General features: G+C 33.8%; 1 protein-coding gene and 1 long non-coding RNA gene across 5 annotated transcripts in view; one reads left to right on the forward strand and one right to left on the reverse strand.

Moving 5' to 3' along the window:
• The window catches only part of LOC131803705 (uncharacterized), a 57,486-nt gene that overhangs the window by 12,837 nt on the left and 19,578 nt on the right, over nucleotides 1–25,071 (reverse strand). For both annotated transcript variants that reach the window (XR_009342736.1, XR_009342735.1), the window contains exon 2: nucleotides 4,040–4,129. This is a non-coding gene — a long non-coding RNA (uncharacterized LOC131803705). The remainder of the gene's footprint in view (nucleotides 1–4,039; nucleotides 4,130–25,071) is intronic.
• Nucleotides 195–23,166, forward strand: LOC101900393 (sodium/potassium-transporting ATPase subunit beta-2). Of its 3 annotated transcripts, none has more exons than XM_059125259.1 (7): nucleotides 7,208–7,403; nucleotides 8,468–8,755; nucleotides 19,799–19,939; nucleotides 20,016–20,135; nucleotides 20,799–21,091; nucleotides 21,159–21,327; nucleotides 22,885–23,166. In XM_059125259.1, the coding sequence occupies exons 2-7, from the start codon at nucleotides 8,602–8,604 to the stop codon at nucleotides 22,986–22,988; spliced, it is 981 nt and encodes a 326-aa protein (XP_058981242.1). In that variant the 5' UTR covers nucleotides 7,208–7,403; nucleotides 8,468–8,601; the 3' UTR covers nucleotides 22,989–23,166. The 3 variants fall into 3 exon arrangements, with proteins under 3 accessions (XP_058981243.1, XP_058981242.1, XP_058981241.1); XM_059125258.1 differs by lacking the exon at nucleotides 7,208–7,403 and adding an exon at nucleotides 8,081–8,381; XM_059125260.1 differs by lacking the exons at nucleotides 7,208–7,403; nucleotides 8,468–8,755 and adding an exon at nucleotides 195–740.

Here is a 25,071-nt window from a genome sequence, read left to right on the forward strand (position 1 = left end):
ATGTCCGATTTGTGTGTGCGAATCTCCTAAACACGGCTTTGGGGCTAGCGCGCTGCGTCGTCAACCACTGCAAGTGCTTTTATGTTACAGCGACTGCCCAACTCTGTACCAAGCCACAACGTCAAATGATCCAATCCAATCCCGCAGCAACGGCAGCAACAAATTTTGAATTAGAAGCGCAACGACAACGAACAGCATTCATAGATTCGAAATCGGGAAGTGTTGGTCATTCGTTTGTGTGTGGAGTCCTGAGTAGCACACGGGTCTCGGTTTCTTCTCTGGTCACAAAAAGACGGATAGCTCTCGGATTAAATAAAGAAAACTATTCTTTAAATTAGTTACTTAAAGGCGCTTGAGCTAGAAACCCGCCAACAAAAACAACAACCGAACGAAATCAAGAAAAAGCTAATTTAAAATTTTAGAATCTGTTTAAATATTACATAACCGTTGACCATCGAATCGAATTCATTGTGCGGTTGGATCTAAAACACGCGTCATAAATCCCCGAAACCTTTTACGTTTGACGGATTTTCGTCCTCAACGGGTTAGCCATCACAATCGTTCACGTGTAAGGGATCTATTCCTGAATTTCGTCATGCCGACCGTTGCCGAAGAGTCCATTGACGCCTTCCAGAACTACTATGCCCGTCCACCAGAGAGGCCAAAGAAGAAGTCGCTGAAACAAATGATCTACGATGACGAGACCCAGCAGTATTTCGGTCGGACTGTTGAAAGTTGGGGTAAGTTTTGGATGAAAGAGAAAAGAGGGAAGGATAATGGTGAGAGAGGGATACGGGGCTTAGGAGATAGAAAAACAAAACTTAAAAGAAAATCCTTAGAGGATAGATGAAAAACTTCATGGCAACAATATATGAAAAGATTCTAAGAACAAATACTCCATATTTAAATCAAGGATCACGGGTAATTTTATAAACCCTACACTAAATTAAATATTAATAAATATAAATTAAAATATATTATATATAAAAACTTAGAATTCCTTCAAAGAATCTTTGAATTTCCGCCGATCATCCATTCAAATTTAAATCAGCGCTCACATCTTTGTTCGCCAAGACAACAAAAATTTACAATCTTTATTTGCTCTGCCGTTCGCCGACTGATGCTGCAACAGATTAAGATTCCTAAAGCCTGACAGCAGTCAGCCTGGCTTTATTTGAGTATATATGTGTGTGTATGTCTGTGTACATTTAGATTTGTGGAACGATATCAATTAGATAATTGCCTCTATGCTGAGATTTCGAGTGTGATTTCCATTATGTCTGACACTGTGACCTCTGCATTTGAAAATTGTGTGATTGATATCAAAGTGTGTGTAAATATTGTATATGTATGGGGATTTAAGCTATCAATGCGAGGTTCTTAAAGGTGTAAAGAATTGTATCAGAGTCCACGATTTTTATGATATGATTATATAATTGCAGTTATTTAAGGATTTGTAAAATGCATATTTCGCCACAAAATATATCCTCAGAAGGAAAAAATGTGAGCCTAACGGATTTAGGCCTCTGATCAGGAGGTCAATTAAGCCGAAGTCTTTCTAATTAACGGGTCAGACTTGGGACTACCGAGAATGAGTCGAAAGAGAAGTTTTGAGTCTGGATTGGACAATTTGGGTTATATCGGTGTACAAGGCGACAAAATAACACACACTACGTATTAATTATTTTATCAGTTTCTATATTGTATTTTATTATATCCTCAGCCATATTGCTGGAGGGGGTATGTATCATTTGACAAGACCAAAACTTGCTTTATGGAAATTACGGTTTTAGACCCTAAGTCTCTTTGAACCAAATCCGTTTCAGGACATTTAGAGTCGATCTAGCGATGTTCGTCCGTCTGTCTGGCTGGTGCACTCGAAAACTCTCAAAGGGAATACCCGATTTCCTACAAACTTGGTACATCACAATATTAATATCAAACTTAGATCGATTTCGGAGATTGGCAATATCGGTCCAATCCTTCTGGTACCTCCCCACAAAAGATCGACATTTCCAAAAATAAAATATTTTACTGCACAGAAAGAAAAGGGGTTATGCGATTTTGCTTCAACTCTGCAAATCCCAATATTTCCATTAGTGCTACGATAGGTTCGAAAATGAACAAAATTGGTCCACTCCATCAAGTACCTACCCCACAAAAGGTCAACATTTTGAATAATTATAACTTTTATAAAATATGGTGTAAAAGTCCAATTGTCTTCAAGTTACACACATCACAATATTTTATTAACCCAAGGTCAGGTGTGAAGATGGAAAATATCGGTGCACTCCTTCTGGTATCTCCCCCGCAAAGGGTTTACATTTTTAATATTCAGACTAGGCTTATCTCAACATTTCCATCAATACAAGATCTGTTATAACGATAGTAGAGATCGCACCTTTCCTTTTGATACCTCCTCCACAAACGGTCAAAGTTTTGAATATGCAAAACAATTATAAAATCCGAAATAATCATCCGATTCTTTTGATATTTCACACATCACAATATTGTAGCGACCCAAGGCCTGCTGTAAAGATGGGGTATATCGGTCCACTCCTTCTGGAAACTCCTCCTAGAACAAGATCTGCGAACTCTTTCTGCTGCCTCAGCTTACAAATTACAATTTTCAATATTTATATCTGTCCTAACTTGCGAAAGAAAGCTGTGATTCTGTACTTGATTCTTGAGATAAAAGTGGAATTTATGATTTCACATAAAATTGGATATAAATGTTCGATTTTCTTGTAATTTTGTCCATATCAATATTTTTATCTGTATTAGACGAAGTATGAAAATGGAATAATTCGGTCTACTATATCTGCTACATCCCGCACATTTTAACATTTTCTAAAAATGATCACATATGTCAGGAAGTGAAGGAAGTTACCAATATAGTCCAAACGTGGCACGTCGCAATATGTATTTAGGTCCGATACGAAACAATGTTGGTCCATTCCTTCGTAACCTACTCCATAGAGGGTCAACAATTAAAATAAATATAAGAGAAATCAAAATATATTTAAATAATCGAACATTAGCTGAGAGTATACATCTGTCGGCAAAACCGACTGATACTTTTTAACTTGTTACTTTAGAATATTAATTGGTATTACACCAAAAATAAAATAAATTCGCCTTCTCGGCGAGAGAATTTAAAATAATTACAATGTTTATCTAAAAAACATATATTTTGAGTCCGGCTCCAATTCCAGTAAAATTGCTCGACTTCGCAAACGGGATTTAAAAAAAACACTCTATGATCAGTTCATTAGTGGCTGGACTTCTTAACTCCATTAGAGATATTGGACAGTTAAAAGATTGATAAAATTCAATCTAGATTTTTGTTGTCCTTGTCTCTACGTGGTTTTTCTTAATAGCCTCATATGTATAGTAGAAAATACCGGCCTTTTTTTCATATTTAAAGCTTGGTATAGGGGGTTAAAATATTCTTCAACAATATGATCGCCATTAAATTCGAAATCTAATTTAGAACGTAAAAGAATAATTTTATGTGATCCTACCCATCTCCTGATTCGACTCAATTTTTGTCTTCTCACCGTTCCCTTTTACAGGTACTGACTTTTAGTCATTTTGTACACACACTTTTAACAGCTACTGTAGTTGTTTGCTAAGCAAATATCTACACTGTTTGCAAACATACATAACGCCTTTTTGCCTTTTGTTTCTTGTTACCTGTGAGCTATGTTTTGTGTCGCATTTGGAGGGAAAATACCTCAGCTACCTGTTCCGTTAATGAAACCGAGATTTTTTGTTTCAACCCTTATTTTGTAGTTTACATTAATCTGCCAGTGCAAATGTGTTATACAGCATTGGCATAAAAACTAGAACTAGTTGAAAGAAGATAATTTGAGTAATTTAAAAAGTAATGACATTTTAGCGTTTTTTCTTCGAACTACTATAAACTTGTAGTAGATAAATTAGCCGTTAAGATTTCACATTTGTATAATATTGATTTATGATATATATTGCGAACTATGAAACAAAGCTACAAGATACGATTTATAATTTTACTTACAGTTTGGATTTGATCTGGTTTCGATTCAGGCTTTTGTACACATCCCGATTTAAGATATTTTTAGCTGTCATCCGTTGGTGGAAAAGTTCCCTGAAAAATGAAGTTATTTATTGATTAATATATGTTGGTAAATGGGCCAAATGTAAGCTGAACCTATGCTAACCGGGCCTTATAATTTCATATCCACAAAAGTTTTGATTTGATTTGATGACAATTCCATTGCAACGCCTCGAAATACGCTACCTCCTTTTGCATTACTTTGAAGGTAGTATTTATAATTTCCACCCGAAGCAGCTGTTATTTGGCATTTTGTTCGAAAGAAATGTCCTATACAGATTTAATTTCAATTTGCAATTGAATCAGATGCAATTCCACATTTTTGAACTATGAGTAGGTAGACTCATTTTTTATACGCTCCACCATGTATAGTATGGAGGGTATATTAAGTTCGTTATTCCGTTTGTAACTCATCGAAAAAATAATTTTAGACATAACAAAGTATATATATTCTTGGTTAGCGTAAAATTTTAAGCCGATTCAGCACTGCCCGTCCGTGCGTCTGTTGTTATCAGACTAGAGTCAAAATGAATGAAGATAGGAAGCTAAAATTTTGGACAGATCAGTCTCTTGTTTGCAGGCAGGTCATGTTCGAAGATGGATATATCGGTCCACGATATTCGGTATTTTGATGATTTTAGCCTCATTTTCCAACGGAATTGTTTGAAATTCCACATAAGGAGTTCTTTCTGAGTACTTTACACCCCGGAAGAAGAATTGTTTATGTAGATTCACGATATCGTATAGCCCCCATGCAACGGTACCCCCTGTATTCGGTATTTTGATGATTTTAGCCTCATTTTCCAACGGAATTGTTTGAAATTCCACATAAGGAGTTCTTTCTGAGTACTTTACACCCTGAAAGAGAATTGTTTATGTAGGTTCACGATATCGTATAGCCCCAATACAACGGTACCCCCTGTATTCGATATTTTGATAATTTTAGTCACATTTTTCAATGAAATTATCTGAAAATAAACACAAGAAGTTCCTTTTGAGTACTTTACCCCCTGGAAGAGAATTGTCTGTAGAAGTCCACGATATCGTTTAGCCACCATATAAATGTACCTCCCGATATTCGGTATTTTGATGATTTTAGCCACATTTTACAATGGAATTGTCTTAAATTCTACACAAGCACTCTAAGCACTTTACACCCTGGAAGAGAATTGTTCATGTAGGTGCATGATATCGTATAGACCACATGCAACGGTACTCCTCCGATATTCGATATTGTGACGATTTTAGGTACTAATTTCGTCGAAATTGTTTGAAATGTCGTAGTTGAAGTTGCTAACAGGTACTACATCCTGTGACAGAAATTTGTCTGTACAGGTCCAGGTCTTCGTATAGACCACATATATCAGAACCCCCACTATATTCGGTATTTTGACGATTTTAGGTACTATATTCATCGACATTTTTTAAAATTTCGTGGATGAAGTCCCTAATAGGCACTAGATTCTGTGACATAAAATTGTCTATGCAGGTCCAGGTCTTCATATAGCCTCGATATAATTGTACTTCTCCATATACAGCAATTCTATGATTTTAGCTACATTATTTACCAGATTTTTTCGTATTTGAATATTTGTATATGGCTTATGACAAAAGTTGCCTATGTATGTCCACGTCTTCGTATAGATCCCAATATAACGCCTATATTCGGTATTTTTGAAATTTTACTGGCATTTTTAACGGATTATATTTATTTATTATTATTATTATTATTATTATTATTATTATTATTATTATTATTATTATATATATTTTTTTTTTTTGAAAATGTTGTTCCAAATTGTGGAGGGTATTTAAACTTACTGCTTTTTACTTATTCCAAATAGGTCCTATATTTGTTATAGTCCCTTTATAATGGTAATTCCCGATAATAAATATATCGAAGGATTCAAATGAACTTTCTAATTAAATTTGCTACACACAAATCTGGTTTAAAAATTTCATATATAGGCTTCCTGCAAAAAAAATCCATAAAACTGCACTGTTTGGTATTATCCTCTTGAAACAGAATTTAAAAGTATTTTGAAGGTTTCAGTCACAATTCCCAAAAGAATTGGTATTATTTGCGATTATCTGGTACAAAATCACTCTACCAAAAAGATTTAACATTGGACCTACATATGTCTTAATTATATCCGATTTCACTTGTTTTTTCGGACCATAAACTTATAACGAAATTTGTGTAAAATATAAGTGGGTAATGATATTTCTCTAAATGCCAGGTGTTTAGAATATACCTCATTTTTTATAAAAATATTCAATTGATTTTTCCCTTTTGATTTTAAATATATTTTAACCCACAGACTTGGATATAATTTAAGTTCTTCTCAATTTTTTTCTCAAAAATTAGACCTAGTCGATTTTTGCGTCATTTTTACTCGTTTATGTTTTAAAGTACAAAACTATTATGCGATTTTCGTTGACGAAATTTTAGTATTTGAATTTTGTAAATCGATACGTTTCATTGTTAACATTCCCATCCCTGTCATATAACTGGAATACTAGCTGAGAATTTAATTTACATGGAAAGTGTTATAACAACGTGGTTAAAAACAACAACAACAACAAACGCACTGCAAATGTATCTTATGGATGGTGGATGAATGAATGTGTACACAAAGAAATAGGAGATATCTACGCTAGACGAGAGAAGAGAGTTGAGTTGAGTGTGCCCTCAGCCATGAGAAGTGACAACAAAAGGGTGCGGCGGCAAGGCATTTGTATTAATCGATTCAAGCTTGAACATTTTCTTGTTTTGAGTTGTTTAACAATTTTCTGAAACCAAAATGAGTTGAATTTCGTTTACAATCGAAGTCTTGTTCTCTCTCTGCCGGTTCTCTGGCATCCAATTAACTCATCATTGTTAAAATGCCAAACTGTCGATCATGGCTTCGCTTGGACAGACGGGTTTGTTTACGAGCTGAGCACCCAACCAACAACCACAACAGACCAGATACATTTTTTTGGGGGTTCTCCCGCTCTTTAACTCTTCTTGTTTGAGTGGTTTTCGGTTGGTTCGAAAATAGCTGCTATTGCCGTTGCTGGTTTATTGGTGGCGGTTTTTGAGACTATTTGGCCGATATCCAAGCCATGTCTCAGCAACTTAGATACTGGTTTTCAGTATGATACGAGTGTTTGTTTTGAAATGCGCTAACTAAGCAGTCCGAAAACGAAAAAAGAAGAAGAAAAAACAGACCGTCTCCTGGTTGAGTCAGCAAAAAAATAAAACAAATTGTGTTGTGTTGTGCAGTGGCTTCGTTTCAGAAAGCATTGTGAATTGAATAGATTTGTAAACATAGATTTCTTAATTCAAAAATAATAACAAATTAAGCAAATATTTATCAAAAGAATCGGCCGAAAAGTTTCCAAACTAGTTCAAACAAATAATTACTGTTCAATACACGTTGTTCGCTGGAGGTACACTTGAGTCTGTCTCAATCTCACCTCAGAAGAGTTGTTAATCAAACTCTCTTTGAACAAGGTGTGGCTGTCTCAGCAAAACGAAAAAAATGTGTTTTTTGTTAACAATTTCTTTTAAAACGGCGTTAAAATAACAATGCACTTTTCATAATGAAATAATTGAAAAATTTTGACTTTATGTGGCCTTTGAGAAATCGAAATTACACCAACAGATAAATGAATATTTGCCAATGACGCTATTCGCTTTTATGCGTGTTCTAAATGTTTTTAAACCCCCCAAAAATAAAATAAAATAATGTGCGGTTAATGAAGATTGTCTCGACGCTGCTGCAAATGATGATGATCCTCATCATCATCATCATCTCCTTTATCGTCATTTCGTGATGATCCACATTTGCAAGATTTATTTATTTGTTTAGTACATTGACTTGACTCTGTGTATGGCCAAAATATTGCCATAGAAGAGATAAAAAAAGATAAACAAAATGCCCAAAAAGAAATGAAATCACAGGCTTCTTTACATTTGGCCATGACAGCAATACATTTTTCCGTAGAAATTTTTTCAAAGAAAATTATGGCTAAGAGTAGTTGCAAATGTACGGGCGATCGCGAGTGATCGTAGAATTCTTGTAATATCGGAAATCGGTTTCAATATTTTTTTTTGGTTTGGTTTGGTTGTTTCATTTTGGGCATTTAGTTTCATTTTGTTTTTAATCTGCTTCTTGCGGTGGTGAATCAAGCTAAGCCTAAATGGTGTCTTTGTAAACAAAGAGAGAAACTTAAAAACACCGACTCCCGCTCTCACGAAAAGTACAGTGTCTGGCAAATAAAAAAGAAAATAAACGAGGTGCTGAAGTGTTATTGTGAAGAAGAAAAATAAATTATTCGATTACATAATAGTTGATATATTATTTATTTTTAATTTTTCTAAAGATCTAATCAGCAAGAAAACAAGAAAAAAGTTACAAATATTTAAACTTAAACAAAAAAAGTAATTATCACAAAAAAAGGACATTTATTGTCCTGGAAAAAATATATTATTTAATTAACTTCAAATAAGCCACAACATGTCAAAGCCACGACCAATGCAGCACCACCAGCCCCACCATGCAAGCCTTGACCAGGAATTCCAAATACGACGTAAGGAATCCTTTCACTGGGGCACATTTTTATATAACACCGAAAAGGGCACCGTTATGGGCAGAGACAAAGTCTCATGGGGTAAGTTTTCTTACGGAAAATAAATTGCAAAAAAAAAAAAATAGGTTATGACACTTTTCTTTTGAAAAGAAAAAAAAAAAAAAAAACAAATAGGTGGGAGTCCCCTTGAATTCCAAGGATTAATTTTCGGGTACCATAAAAAGTCGAAAAGGGATTTTTCATGGATTAAAGAAATTTTTTTAATTTCACATAATGTAAGAGACTAAGCTAAGAGTTTAAGATAAGAAATCTTCTGGACGTAAAAAACAACAATGTCCTGCAGATATATATTAGATTTTTTATTTCATCAGTCAGTTCGTGTTAAAAACTTACTGACATTTTTTTGACAAGTTTTTTTTTTTGTTAAAGAAAGGATTTCCTTCATCCCTTTATAGTACAATCTGCCTCCATTAGCATTGAAAACATCAATAATCATTGTAGGTAACAAGATTGAAAAAAACAGAATCCAAATTCTTATCTGGAGAATAAAATATTCCACTGCTAACCTGTTGTTTTAAATCTCTATAGGAAACCGTATTTCTTAGAAGTCAAACCAATTCTGTACCTGTCTAGTCAACTAAGCATTTATACAGATTGAATTATATTTTATAAAAATTATTTCCCTGTGTTTTGATAAAGTCCCATACATGTCCAAAAGTTTTACTGCAGCAACGTATGCAGAGGCATCCCTAGGTCCTATGTTTAATTTTCCGATCTTTTTACACATGTTAGATGGATAAATTAATCTTTGCTAATTAACTCATCCTGAAAGAATTTCAAAATCCTTTTTTATTACGCCATTGGCTCACAGCATCTGTAAACTGGTCAGGTATTAAACACAAACCCTTGGACTGTCAAATTTATGCGATGGCAAAAAAACTTTCCATTATCCCTTAAAAAATATTACAAAAAAATATATATCTCAGGTATTAACATGAGAAGTCATGGAAATTCCCTTTATTTTTTTATACCTTCGTCTTCCAAAAAGTTCTTATTTTAAGATTACGACGATGACTTGGCACTTTTCCCAAAAAAAATGGCTGGATTTAGTCCTTAATGAAAAGACCTCCTGGCTTTCTACTAAAAATATTTTTTTTATTTGTTTAAAAATAACCTATGTATAGAGTCATTTTGTTTATCAGGAAAAACTTTTAACCTGAAAAGATGGTAATTAGTTTTTAGACTCAGAATATTCAAATAATAGATAAAGCTAATGGCTCAAACTAAGACGTGGCCTCAACACAAAAAGTTGAATTGTCGTCTGATGATATAGTTGTAGTTTCCAGAATGGAGTTTCTTGAAGGGAAAACGGAAACCTATTATATTACTAAGTCGATATTTGACATGTAGAGATACCGCCATATGCAAAACTCCCTACCAATAAAAAACTTATAGAGGCCTGGAAACTCTTGTGTCAAAAATATCTTATTTTGCAACTATATATTATAGTCTCCGCAAATTAATCATTTTCTAAAAAAAAATTAATTTAATGGTATTAAAAGAGATGATAATTCAAATCTTGGAAGACTGCATTATTAATCGGCTATGAATTAAACAAAACTTGTCCTTTTTCTCAGAAAATAATTATCTTTCAGTCTTTAAGAAATTTTGAAAGTTCACGAAATCAGGGAATGTGGCAACACTAAAAACAGATTCTTAATGAATTTTAAAGTGCATAATTTTCGCGTCAGATAGAACCATTATTTACCTGTCTAACGAGATTTTACCAAAAACCTTTTTCCTAAACATAACACCTTCAAAATTAATACCTTTCATATAGTTGATCGATAAGTATTTTTTTATTACATTACCTAGAATATAAAAGCTCTGTTCCAGAACGTGCAAGAACTTACTGGTTTTACATTTTTCGATATCACAGGGGAACAATCGGTTGATGTAAGGTTTTTACACTTGCAGGTTCCTAAAGCCCAAAACCTGTCCTTAGACATTTATAGAATATGTGAAAAGGTTAATGGGCATTTTTATGTGATTTAAAGACATTTGATTTTATATGACCTGATATCCAATATTTTCAAAAGAGCATATTGATAATACCCTATTCCATAAAATGAAGTATCATAAAACTTGTCTGTTGTCGAAAGAGGTTAAAAGACGTTATTTTCACTTCAACTTTTATTGAATATTAATATTTTGTTCCTTTTCATTGTTGCTAGTCTTCATAAATCTCAATACATTTTCATCGATTACGAAAGCATCGTCGCCTTGATCACCTTTCGGCATTTACACAAAATTTGTTTGCATAACAAAGATGTCGAGGACCGACCGACCGACTGAAAATAAATAATTATATTTTGTTGTCATTTCTATATCATGAACAGAAAAAAACATATTTAGAATAAATTTATGTGCATACCCACACACAGACACTTACACGTACTTGCCGACGAAAGGGTATATAAATGCGAACACTTGAAAATATGTATTGAGATATTAGGGTGGAATAAGTGCACAAATTTTTTTTAAATGCTGACACAATTTTGTATCATTTTTCAGGTAACATATGTATTTTGTGATAATTTGATACAATTACAAAATTAGTTCAAGATTTAAATTATCTGGATGAAAAATCAAAAATCTCAATTTTTTGGCTGCCATAGAAAGGGACGATCAATCTTATATTCACCGCTTTTATTCGAACGAAACCGTTTTACAACCTCCATATGAAATTTGGTTTCGAAAAATGCATATGTTATTGATTTCACTGAATACTAATGTGTTATTAGCGGAGCCGAATCAATACAAATTAATACATCTTAATTGAATTTTGTTATCTACTCTTGTAAAGTAAACTTAATTTTTATATCTACATATTTGGTTTCAAGGCATTTCATTGCTTAAAACCTAGAAAATCAAGATAACTATAGTTACAACTAACAGGTATATAGGTGTGTCTGGTCCCCCAAAAATTTGTAAGAGATGCAAATTATTACTGAAAACAACCGTTATTTTTTTTTCAAGTTTTGTAAGGACCGAACTTTGAATACCATCCATCATTTGGAACGAATTTGGCAATTTTCAAAAAATAAAATCGGTTAAAAATTCTGTTAAAATCTTAAAAATACCGAATATAGCCGTTACGTGGACCTACATAGGCATTGTTTATCGTAATTACCATATTCAAATTCGAAACTTGAAATAATCGGTGAATAATGTAGCTAAAATCATCAAAATACCATATATAGGGAGGTACCGTTATATCGGAACTATACGAAGACCTGGACCTGCATAGACAATTTTCTGTCACAGGCGAACTTCAAATACGACATATATAACAATTTTGGTATGTATTGTACCTAAAATCGTCAAAATACCGAATATAGGGAGGTACTGATATATGGGGCCTATACGATGACCTGGACCTGCATAGACAATTTTCTGTTACAGACTGTAGTTCCCATATGTAATTTGAAACTGTTAAATTTTGTTGATTATTGACGCCAAAATCATCAAAATACCGAATATTGAGAGGTACCGTTACCGTACCGGTGCTATACGAAGACGTGGACCTGCACAGACAATTTTCTGTCATATGCTGTAGTTTCCTTTGCGAACTTCAAATACCAAATTTAAAACAATTCGATGAATAATGTCGCTAAAATCATCAAAATGCAGAATATTTAGCATTGAAAATTTAAGCATTCTATCTCAATTCGTTCGAAAGATAGCATGATTACAACAGACAGACAGACACGCGGATAGACAGACGGACATGGCTAAATCGACTTAGAATTTTACGCTGATCAAGAATATATACACTTTGTTGGGTCTGATATGAGTATGTCGAGGATAGGATGGTGGAAGGTATATAAATATTTTAATATAAATGTTAAGACTTCCTGATCTGCCAAGAGAAATCCGATATAGGTGCAACTTTCCGCCTGAACGAAAAGAAAAGTTTACGACAATCAATCTGTGTAATTTGGGAACATCTCGATGTGCATTTCATAAGCCGAGCCGGGTATTTCCTTCGACATCTAGCCGAACAGACGGATACGAATCGACTTTTGATTTTCTAAAAGCAATTCCATGCAAATAATGGGGTCTCTCCCTAAGGTAAGACATTGATGCCTACTTGGAATATTATTGTCTTTGTCTCGATTTCTGACAACATATTTCAAAAGTTTTTGGTTAAAATACATATTAAATAATTGTGTTTAAAAACTCTAAAATTTTCAGAATTAAAAATACGAATTCTCTTCCTTTGACATTAATAAATAAAAAGTAAAAAATGAAACAGAGAAAATATAAATTAATTGTTTAATAATTTCAAACCATCAAACAACATTATATGGGCAACATAATTCGGCACACCTTTGGCATTTGATAACATTGTCGTCATTCATTTGAAAAACACTCACGCTCTGCAAACCGTTGGGCTCGTTGTACCCTATTATACATAATTAGTTGTTGGGTTCCTCCCATTTAAGAGGGAGGAAATCGTTAATGCCGTACACCGTACACAAAATAAAACTTAACCTTGCTCTATGGCTGCGATCAGCAGAAATCAGAACGGCAACAAAAGCATTAGCATCATTTCGCTGCACATATGAAAATGTCAAATAATTGGCCATAAATTGGGACATTTTTGTGCATTCACAAAGCCAAACACACACACACACGTGTATACACACATACAAATGAGAAAAACCCCTGTTGCATTTAGCTTTCGGTGCATTTGGACTCTCCCCTTTTCTTTTGCACCCCATTTGATGTAAAAATCTATTTTTTTTTTGTTTTTCAAATAGAAAAGTTTGTCAAATGGCGATGGTTGCTTTCTCACAGCCAATGCTAATTGTGGCAATTATGGCAAATATCTATCCATCCCCTATTCAAATGACGTCTATTTTTCCTCTTTGTTGATATTTACTTGGGCATTACGAAGAGCTGATCCGCCAAAAAATAAAAAAAGACGGACACACCAAATGAGTTCTATCAAATCGGTACACCATGACATTCAGAAATCTAAATTAATGGAATTTGTTAATACATTTAGCGTTGAAAAAAAAATCATGCAAAAAATGAAAACAATTAATGAATTATTTTATTCAAAAAAAAAAAAACGATTTCCAAATCTTGACAATCATCCTATTGTTTATGGTCAATGTAATTAACAATCGATTATTTTTGTTTTGTTTTATTGCCAACTGGAAGTAGGCATTTCCTTTGTAATGTTTTGGTTTTAAATGAATTTATTTAGAAATTTCGAACATATATGTAAGTGGCTTCAAGATACCAGGTAGTCAACAATATTGAACAAATTTAATTGTGACATCTCCTCACTGACAGATACAGAGTTTGCATCAAGAAATTTAAGTACTAAAAATTTTGGGCAGATATAGGAGACAAATTCTCAAAAATATGGAACTCATCATTCCTAATTCCATTTCTCCTTAATTGGCAAACTTAGCAAAAGCTAGCCTCTATTTTTTGACAATTCACTGGCAGCAGGCTTTAGCTTGGGTCCCTACATGTGCAGTTTTAACAAGTAAAAAAACATTAAGTTAGGCCAGGCTGAACTTTTAATACCCTTCACCATTGGGTTAAGAAAACATTTTTATATAAAAGTATCTGAATTGAAGCGTTTTCCACTTTAAACTAAATATACCAGTAAGACCGATTGGATAATGCAGTTAAACTTATCAAAAACCCATAAAGTTGGTGAGGCCGTAGTATGGGGGCTGTACCAAAACGGGAACCTCCATCAACAATTTTATACTTCAAGGATTGTCATCTACCAAATCTTCTAAAATACCAAATTTGAAACAATTTCGTGGGTAAATGCGACTAGGATTATCAAAATACCGAATATCGGTGGGTACCGATATATGTGCGCTATAGGAAAAATGGACTTGCAACTCAAAGTTCTGCCACAGTAGCTAGAATCCATTACGAACTACAAATACCAATTATTAGACAAATCCGTGGAAAATATGGCGAAAATTATCAAAATACCGAATATCGGGAGTTACTATTACATGGGCCTATACAAAAAAGTGAACCTATAGATACAATTTTCCGCCACCGGAGCTGGAACCAATTAATACCTACATATTCCAAATTTTAGACAAATCCGTGGAAGAAATGTGGGAAAAATCATGAAAATACAGAATATCGGGAGGTACCGTTATATAGGGGGGCTATATGCGAACATGGATTTATTCATACAATGTACCGTCACTGCAGCTAGAACCCACTACTACCTACATATTCCAATTTTTAGAAAAATCCGTTGGAAAATGTGTCAAAAAAATCATGAAAATACCGAATATCGGAAGGTACCGCTATATGCGGGCTATACGAAAATATGGACCTCTGTATACAATGTTCTGCCACTGATGCTAAATATAGCAATCTTTAGACGAATCCATGAAAAATGCGGCAAAAATAATCAAAGTACCGAATATCGGGAGGTAACATTATATGGGAGCTATACGAAAGCGTGGACCTATACATACAATGTTCCGCCACCGAAGCTAAAACCCATTATGACCTACACATACCAAGTTTAAGACAAATCCGTGGAAAAATGTGGCGAAAATCATCAAAATACCGAATATCGGGAGGTACCGTTATATGGCCGCTATACCAAAAAGTGGACTCGACACATCTCTTTTCAATACCAACCATCCTAGGCACAATACAAAGTTTCTGCCAAAATTTGAAGCTCTAAATAATGTGGCTTTTTCGTTAGTTCAAAAGACAGGTAGAGGGATAGGCATACCGAAAATCGCCTTAGAATTTTATTTGTCCTATTTAATTTGTCCTATTTATACCCTCCACCTTGAAAAGGAGGAAATGTTAACTTTGTCATACCGTTTGTAACATCCCTAAATATTCATCGTATATATACTTTATATATACTTTATAAGGTCTACGATGAATATTTAGGGATGTTACAACCGGATTGACAAAGTTTACATACCCTTCTTTTTTAAGGTGGAAGGTATAAATAGGACAAATTAGTCACTTTGTTTTGATAATTTCTATATATTGCGGATTTAGAAATGATCGATTTTATCCGACCTGCCCAAGCACTTAATCTTTTCAGTGCACATAACACTTACACGCTTTGTGTAGTTCACCTGTTTTAAGAAATTCCCCACTCGGTGTTTGTTTACAATTCCAAGAAAATGCAGTACTTAATGAGTTATTGTTAAAGAGAAGAATGAAGAGCGGCTGGTTCATTAGTCTACTACAATTTTCTCTGTTATAAATAAAATTTCACTCACAACAAAATTTACTCATACCAAAATCTGGCAATACAGATGCAACCAGATTATGGCTGAATACAGCTTATTCTTTTTAAACCTGACTCAAACTCACTCATGTAGTGGCAACAACCCGCAATTCTTAATACCCTGCTAACTCATTAGAATTTCTTTCTTGGGATGCTCTGAGAGCGTTGAGAGTATCCGACAATGTGAGTTGTTTCAATTACTCACAGAACACATTAAACGTCTTTTGCTGTTGTTGTTGTTCTCGTAATTAATTTATCTTTAACCTCCATAAATTAAACTGGCACAAGAAGTCAGACAAACAACAACCTCATGGTGTCTTCCTCCTCTGTCCAGTGGGGTTGGCTTCCCGGCAGAGTTTTCCCTCTGTCTAGTTTTCTTAGTTCATGACGTGCCTTTTCGATTCATCATCATCGTTTAAATGATGTCAATTAAATTACGCATCGCCAGTGACCATCCCGCCACGACCTCCTCCCATCTGTCATCAGAAAAAAAACGAAGATTTTCTGGAAGTCAACAACAAGAACAACAGCAACATGACAATTTCAAAACAATGTTAATGTTCTGTTATTGCCGCTTTTTTAAAAGACTTCATTTAATTTGTGACGATAATTTAATAATTCTATTGTCTTCATTCTGGTTTTTTTTTTTTTTGTGTGAATTATTTTTTTTGTTGTGTTTGTTATAATTAATAATAATGAACAAGGCGGAAGATTAATTTAGGATTTATTGGGGATTTTTAAATACGGGTTAATTTATTAATTTTAGGCAGGAAATTTTTCAAAATCACTGAGAAAAGGAAATTTAAAAATTTTATCTATATTGAATTTTTGGAAATAACAAGTTCTACAAAACATACTAGGGCCTACAAAAGCACAAAAAATGTACAACACGGTTATGCGAACTAAGATGAAATCTAGCCGAATATTTCATAATTTCTTCCGAATAGACATATTGCCCAATACGATCCAAAAATGCACTGAAAATTAATATATATGAAGTATCAAAATATATAGATTTTTAACTTTTTTCGATTTTTTTTTGAAAGGTGCCAGGAAATGTGAGGTTATATATTGCAATTTCACAATTGTTCTATTATTCAAAAAAAAAAAAAAAAAAAAAAAAAAAAAAAAAAAAAAAACTAGGCAAAATTTGAAGAAAAATTGACAAAGATTTCCCATTTAAGAAAGCTATTATTCAAAATTTTAACATATTTTTGGGGTGTTACTAGAGGGATCGACCCAGTACTGTTCATTATCTAACATCTTCTTAGTGTGATGTTAATATGACCATGTTTCAAGTTTGGACTTTATACAGTACTCCCATCGGCTTATATGAAAAAATATGTAAATTTTGAAAATTTGTGGAGAGTTACTAGGTAGAGTGGGCCGATATAATCAATTTCCACACTTACCCAAACATAGACAAAAATATAGAGACAAAAATCGAACACTCACTTCAGAATTGGCTATATCGACTCCAAAAGTCTTGAAACAGATTTCTTCCCTCTGAAGTTCATACGCCCATAAACTGTAAAACGTTTTAAATTTTCAGGTAACGTTATATGAAGTCTATACCGAAATGTGGACCCACACTAAAAATCTGAGAGTAAATAAAATACTTGTTGAAGACCTGAAATATCTACTTATAGGCGACTTGAATCTTCAAAAATGCTAAAATCCATGAGGTGACTTTATATCAGAGCCAGACAAAAGTAAATTCACTTGCCTTGAATGAGCATTATTCTCTCCACGCCCACAATCGGAACTATTGAAAAATCATGTGATCAGAGAGCAACAACATTAGGAGAACATACAGGGTTGTCCATATTCGACGGACCCATCTGGCAACGGCATAACTTTTGACAGAGATGTCACATCGCTTAATGACATACCGCGTTTGAAGCGTCAGTCCAAGCAGATTTTTACCATGAACCAATACACGCCACGCGAGCGCTCTGAAATAGTTGAAATTTACATTCAAGAGAAGAAGTCAGTTGTGAAAAAAAATGTGAGAAGTGCGGCTTCTAAGAACACCATTAAGCGTTTATACGAAAAATTTTCGACTGGTAAGGCTCTTTCTAATCCGAAGAGGACATATAAAAGTCGACCAAGGCGATCGGCCGAGATTATCGCTGCCGTACGAGCCAGTGTTGAGAGGTCCCCAAGAACATCCCAAAAACGCCGTTCTCAGCAGTTGGTCATGGCTCGGTCCACATTATTCGCATTGATTTGCATTTGTTCCCGTACAAAATTCAATTGACGCAGAGAATGTTGCCTGCGGACAAGCCTCGTCGATTGGAATGGGCCCAAAGGTCCGTCGAATATGGGCAACCCTGTAAAACTGCGACTAGTCCGCTATTTTTACCAGCAAACATTCAAGGCCAAATTTAAAAATTTTCGAATATAAGCTAATTCGATTTGAATATTTCAACAGAGGAAAAGTTTATCTCACAGCATTTGTACCTATCAAGCAGACACAAATATAGCTTTTGAGTTTGTAGTCGGTGCTAAGATTTTTTCCGAGTACTCTGATGTCCGACTTTTCGGCGAGACTTTCTATGGCTATTTAAAAAAATGTTCCAATTTTTATTTTTTTTAAATTCGTACCAACTCTAGAGAGAGGAAGAGTTTCTCTCCCTCACAGAATTATGGCAAATAGAAAAATATATATCTTTGAATTTGTAATAATTGGCTAACAACTAAGTAGTTACATTTTTTTCGAGAGAACTGATGACCGATTTTTGTAGAGACTTTGTATGAAAAAATTCCATGTATCCGCACATTCCCTTAGAAGAAATGTTTTTTTTTTTTTGTCTTCTTAAGAAATACACAAAATCCCAGAGGCTTTATCATCTTTTAAAAATTATTTTTCTCTCTCGGAAATATTAAAACGTTATCCAAATTTCAGATCAAGTATTCACAAATTCGTTACAAAGCTCTTATGCTTAGTCCGACAAAACTCTCGGAATGCTGGAAATCCTCACATAAATCTATTAAATTTAGTACGATTCGATATCAGAATCGGGAACTTGTGCGAAATTTCGTTCGGAATTCGGTAAAATATTGATTGAGCATTAATTAATGCTTAGTACGACAAAACTACTTGATCCTTAGTCCGACAAAATTCTCGGAATGTTGGAAATCCTCACATAACTCTATTAAATTTAGTACGAATTCGATATCAGAATCGGGAACTTGTGCGAAATTTCGTTTCGAATTCGGTTATCGAAGCATTCTATAAAAGGTGTTAATAAATAGGAAATCTTTATTTAGGGATTTTGCAAAATTGTCTTGAAATATTTCTAAGATTCTCATTTGGAATCAACTCTTCCTTCCCCCTGGTGACATAAAGAGATTATATATTCACAAAAAAAATACTCGAATTTTTTCACTTAGTCTTGTATAATAAATATGTTTAGGGTTTTAATTGAAAATCTAGTTGTGTTTTATTTTTAAAAATAAATCAAAAAAAAAAACTTTCAACTCAGCACAATCTTATCACATTGCCTTGCAAAAATGTCACGATATCATCACTTTTTTCTAATCTCAAATACTACAACTGTTCGATATGCCACATTAAACCCTATTATAAATTTATATAATCTTTCTCAAGTGAAGAGCATTTGTATGAACACATACAAATATCTCTGAATTTGAAACGAAAAAGAAATGACGTAGATATTTTCGTCAATGACGTTCTTGTTAATGCAATGGGCAGAATATGCGTCACATTTCACAAAAATTAAAAATAATCTTAAACAATTTTCAAATACTAATTATGACATATTTTTTCTAATTTTCTTTAGCAAAAATTGGCGTTTTCTACACAGCATTTTATGGAGTCTTAGCGGCGCTGGTAGCCATTTGTATGTGGGCATTTTTCCAGACATTGGATCCGCGCATACCAAAATGGACACTCGATGGATCGTTGATAGGAACAAATCCAGGTGTGTTAAGGATTGATTTTTCATTGCTTTCAATATTTGAACTTTCTTTTTTTTTGTTTTTTTTGTTTTCGTATAGGTCTCGGCTTCCGACCCCTACCAGAATCGGAAAATGTTGAAAGCACCCTGATTTGGTACAAGGGCACCCATTATGAAAACTACAAACAATGGACAGATTCATTGGATGAATTTTTAGCTGGTAAGTAAAGCGAACATCAATTAGGTGTGGTTGACAATTTCATGGGGGCCATGGCCGCTTGGTTATCTTGTCTCGAGTGCCAGTCAGCATTGACACTGGATGCGCCAAATATTTTTTTTGTTTGTAATTAAAATCTTATCAAATGCAAGTTGTGACATACGAAGAAACTATGTCTTCTATCAAAAAAATTCCATGTTCAAGTGGCCGTGATAAGTGGTGGTTTCTCTATACAATTTGACTGGGGATCTTCTCTAGAGTTGTCATTACATTTTTAGGGTTTTTTTCCAACATTATATTTAACAAAAGCCAAGTTTTTTTTTAAAAAGATGGGAGTATTGGAAAAAGTATATTTAAATCTTTAATATATTTTATTTAACATGACATCATGTTTTCAGTATTAATCACAATTTGAAGATCGGTAGTGATTTCTTCAACAATTCTCAAATTTCCTCCAGAAATTAAGAGAATGTCATGGTAAAAACCAAAAATGGAAGATTCAATAATGAAAACTTTGTTAACAAATTACAAAAGGATTTGGTGCACTAAGGCCAACTTCTTAAGACCATCGCCCTGAAAGCGTTACAGTAGGCCCCTTATATATACTAACATTTAAAATACCATAATTTTCATACACTTCTTAATTGAAAATTTATTTTATTTTAGTTTACAAAGTACCTGGTTTGACTCCCGGCCGTGGTCAAAATATCTACAATTGTGACTACAATCAGCCACCACCAAAGGGTCAAGTTTGCGATGTCGACATTAAGACCTGGTCACCCTGTACCAAGGAAAACAATTACAGCTATCACAAGAGCTCACCATGTGTATTCTTGAAATTGAATAAAATCTATGGTTGGATACCGGAATTCTATAACAGCTCAGCTGATTTGCCCGAAAAGATGCCAAAAAGTTTAAAAACCTACATTACAGATATTGAAAAGACACAGCCCCATAAGGTGAGCGAGATATTTGCCTCTCTTTAAATTTCGAGACAATAATTTTATTTTTTTTTTTTGTTTTCAGATGAACACTGTTTGGGTGTCCTGTGAGGGTGAAAATCCTGCCGATCAAGAAAATATTGGTCCAGTCGATTATTTGCCCATACGAGGTTTCCCTGGCTATTTCTATCCCTACCAAAATTCGGAGGGTTATTTAAGTCCTTTGGTTGCTGTACATTTCCAAAGACCAAAAAGTAAGTGTTTTTATATCCGAGATCAGGGATTTACCAAACAGTTCACGTAGAGACGAAGTTCTTCGGTTATTGATACCGGTACGGTCCGTATGTATACGCCAAACATATTAAAGAGAACAAATGCTTGGATTTCATCTCACATATTCTCATGAAAACTTTATTTTTCTCACGCACATGGAGTTTCGTCAGGTCTCATTTTGAACGACTTTGATGAAGGTCGTATTAATTTTGTTGGCGAAAAAAAATCGTTCGGTTTATCACAATTGAGATCTCAACATTTAAGATAGAGCTCTGATATTTTGCCCAGAATTTTTTTGATGATGGGCATCGAGAAGCCGATACATATACCTAAATATAGATATTACTCAAGCTCATATTTTTTCGGAATATTAGATGTTCCAGCCACCATTTTCAACCAAATTAGTTTGGCATTTCGGATTCTCAGAATATCTACAAACTATTTTTCAAAAAAAAAAAAAAAAAACGTTCTCTGGAAACGTACATCCGGAAATTCACTCGATTTGGGTTGATATTAGCCATTATTTGCACAATAAACATGAAATCGGATTAAGGATATATTTGGGAACTATATCCAAATCTTAGCCGATCTCGATAAAATTTGGCTAAGGTATTTCCGAGCTCTATAAGACATCTGGTACCAAATATCATTGTTATCGAATGCATATTACGAATGTGAGGGACTTAAACGCCAAATCAGATGCAACATATATACGGGATCTATAACTATATCTGAACCGAATTCCACCAAATTTAATGTACTTACATCTAGACGGATATGCCAAAATTCAGGTCATTTGGACTTATATTGGCTATTTGGTGCACCACTAACCCGAAATCGGTTGAAGGCATATATGGGAGCTATATCCAATTCTGAACCGACCATGACAAAATTTAATGCACATACTTCAGAGCTGTATCTGGTTCCAAAGATCATTGTTGTAGAATGCATATTACGCTTGTGAGGGACTTTAAACCCCAAATCGGATAAAACATATAAATGGGAGCTATAGCTATATCTGAACCGATTTTGATGTACTTACTTCTAGACTGAATTCAGGTCATTTGGACTTATTTGGCTTTTTGGTGCACAATCAACACGAAATCGGTTGAAGATATATGAGTGCTATATCTAAATCTGATCAGATTATTTCAATTTCAATAGGGTTCGTCCTATAAATCGACTATGAAAGTGATTCTATGAAGATCCTCAAAAGTAACTATGGGTCTATTTCGCTTTCCTCTCCACGTTACAAACAAATGTACAAATATATAATACCCACAAATATGTGGTGTAGGGTATAAAAAGACGTGCGGAAATTCATATAGCACTACCTGCTCTAGAAATTTTTTATATTTTTTGTATTAAAAAACAAAATTTAATATATATTTCGATTTTGTAATTGGACCCAATAATTGGATTTTTAAGAGTTCGGCCAGAAAGAACTTTGTTTTTTCTTTAATAAATATTTTTATATTTCCCCACAGTTTTCCCTTCAATATTAATCATTTTCCCTTTTTCTTTCTTCCCTTTTCCAGATGGTATCATCATCAATATTGAATGTAAAGCCTGGGCCAGAAATATCTTCCACGATCGCAAGGAGAGATTAGGCTCCGTGCACTTTGAACTTTTAATAGATTAAAACAAAAGATATATTTTTCGACAAAAACAACAACAACAACACCAACAACAAAAGAACTTCCTTACCACAAACACACACACAACAAAACACAAACACAGATATTTAGTTAAAATGTAATTTATCAACAATTATCGTATGCTTTTTAAATAACTTTCTGACAAAAAAAAAAAACAAATAACGGGAAATATACTTTTCAAATATTTCCACAAATCATCAAATCTCCAACTTGTCGTATTTTTTGCTTTAATTAAGATTTTATTTTTGTTTGAAGTAAACTGCCATTTCACCAAAAAAAGAAAAAACAACACCAAACAACTCGAATACCACAACAAATCCACAATAAAGGGGAAGAGGAAAACATCTTTTTCCCCCTCTATTTTTCTATTTCTTTGGGCATGAAATTTTATTGTATTAGAATTAAAAAAAAAGAAAAAAACAAACTAGAATTGTTTATTGTAAAGTTTAGTTATTGTATATTTAATACAACTATAACAACACCAACAAATAAAGAAGAAAAAGAAATCCTGCAACGACACCATCAAAGGATCTACAGCTGAAGGAAGAAAAAAAGGAAGGACGAAGAGAAAACATCTCTTCTACAAAGTATTTTGTGAGTGTCATTTTTTTAGTTTCTAGCAATTGTACAAGTTAGTTTAATAACTCCAACAAACAAACCAAAATGACCCCAATAACAAACCGCCAACCAAACGCCCCTTTTTAAAAAACACCCCCCTTTAGCCTACGCCCATATTTTACATAGAAATGTATTTTATTGTAACGATTTACAATTAATTTGCAACAAACAGAAAGTTTTACTTTTTAATTGACATAAATTAAAGAAAAATGTTTTTTTTAAGTTTTAAATTAATAAAAATCTACCAAAAACAACCAAAATAACAAATATATTGAATTTATTGTATCCTTTTCCGAAGACTGCTATTTAACACTAAACATTAAGCATGAGGGAGATACACAGAAGAGAACAAAAGACAACTGATCGTTTGAGGTCCTTCACAAAAGACTTTCTGGTGTATCGGTGATGTTGCATCACCTAATAATCGTTTTTGATTTTTGCTTCCCAACAAAAAGTCGATTTCGATTTTTAATTGTTTATGCTTAGTTATACCTTGGAAACTTTGCTAAGATATTGACATTACTGTTCGTCTGTTCAAATCACTGTAGCTTCCGAAGGAAAGGCAGTAGGTTGACAAAATTCTACTCAAATATGTATTTTGTCTGCAGGACTTTTGGTATTGAAAATGGGCCATGTAGGTCCACGTCTTCGTATAGCCCTCATATAACGGTACCTTCCAATATTCGGTATTGCGATGATTTTAGCGATATTACTCACCAGAATTATTTCAAATTTGGTATTTTATGCTCGTAATGGATACTACAGCTTAAGACAGAAAATTGTTTGTGCAGGTCCACGTCTTCGTATAGGCCCCATATAACGGTACCTCCCGATATTCGGTATTTTAATGATTTTAGCGATATTATTTACCGGAATTGTTTTAAATTTCGCATTTGAAGTTCGTAATGGTTATTACAGCCTATGACAGAAAATTGTCTGTGCAGATCCACATTTTATAACCACCACGGTACCTCCCTATTTTCGGTATTTTGTTGATTTTAGCTACATTATAAACAGATTTTTTTCTTGCAAGTTTCGCATTTGAATATTGTAATAGCTTGTGACGAAAGTTGCCTATGCAGCTCCACGACGTCGTATAGACTCTAATATACGGCTACATTAGGTATTTTCAAGATATTAACAGCATTTTTAACGGATTTTATTTTTTGAAAATTGTTAAATTTGTACCAAATGGTGGAGGGTATTCAAAGTTCGGCCCGGCCCCTCAATATTCTCTCTCTCTCTCAATATTTTAAATATACCTTGGAAACTTTGCACAGATATTAACATGACTCAAAGGATTGAATTATTTATAAAAATCGATTCGCGTTTAGGTATATGCAAATCTCTATACAACGTTAACTCCCGATTCTGAACAATTTAAGTATTTCTAACCATATGGGCTTCGATTTATAAATCTGGACACTCAATATTCCTATAAAATGAGTT

Source organism: Musca domestica, unplaced genomic scaffold (assembly GCF_030504385.1).
Source record: "Musca domestica strain aabys unplaced genomic scaffold, Musca_domestica.polishedcontigs.V.1.1 32, whole genome shotgun sequence".
NCBI classification, from domain to species: Eukaryota; Metazoa; Arthropoda; class Insecta; order Diptera; family Muscidae; genus Musca; species Musca domestica.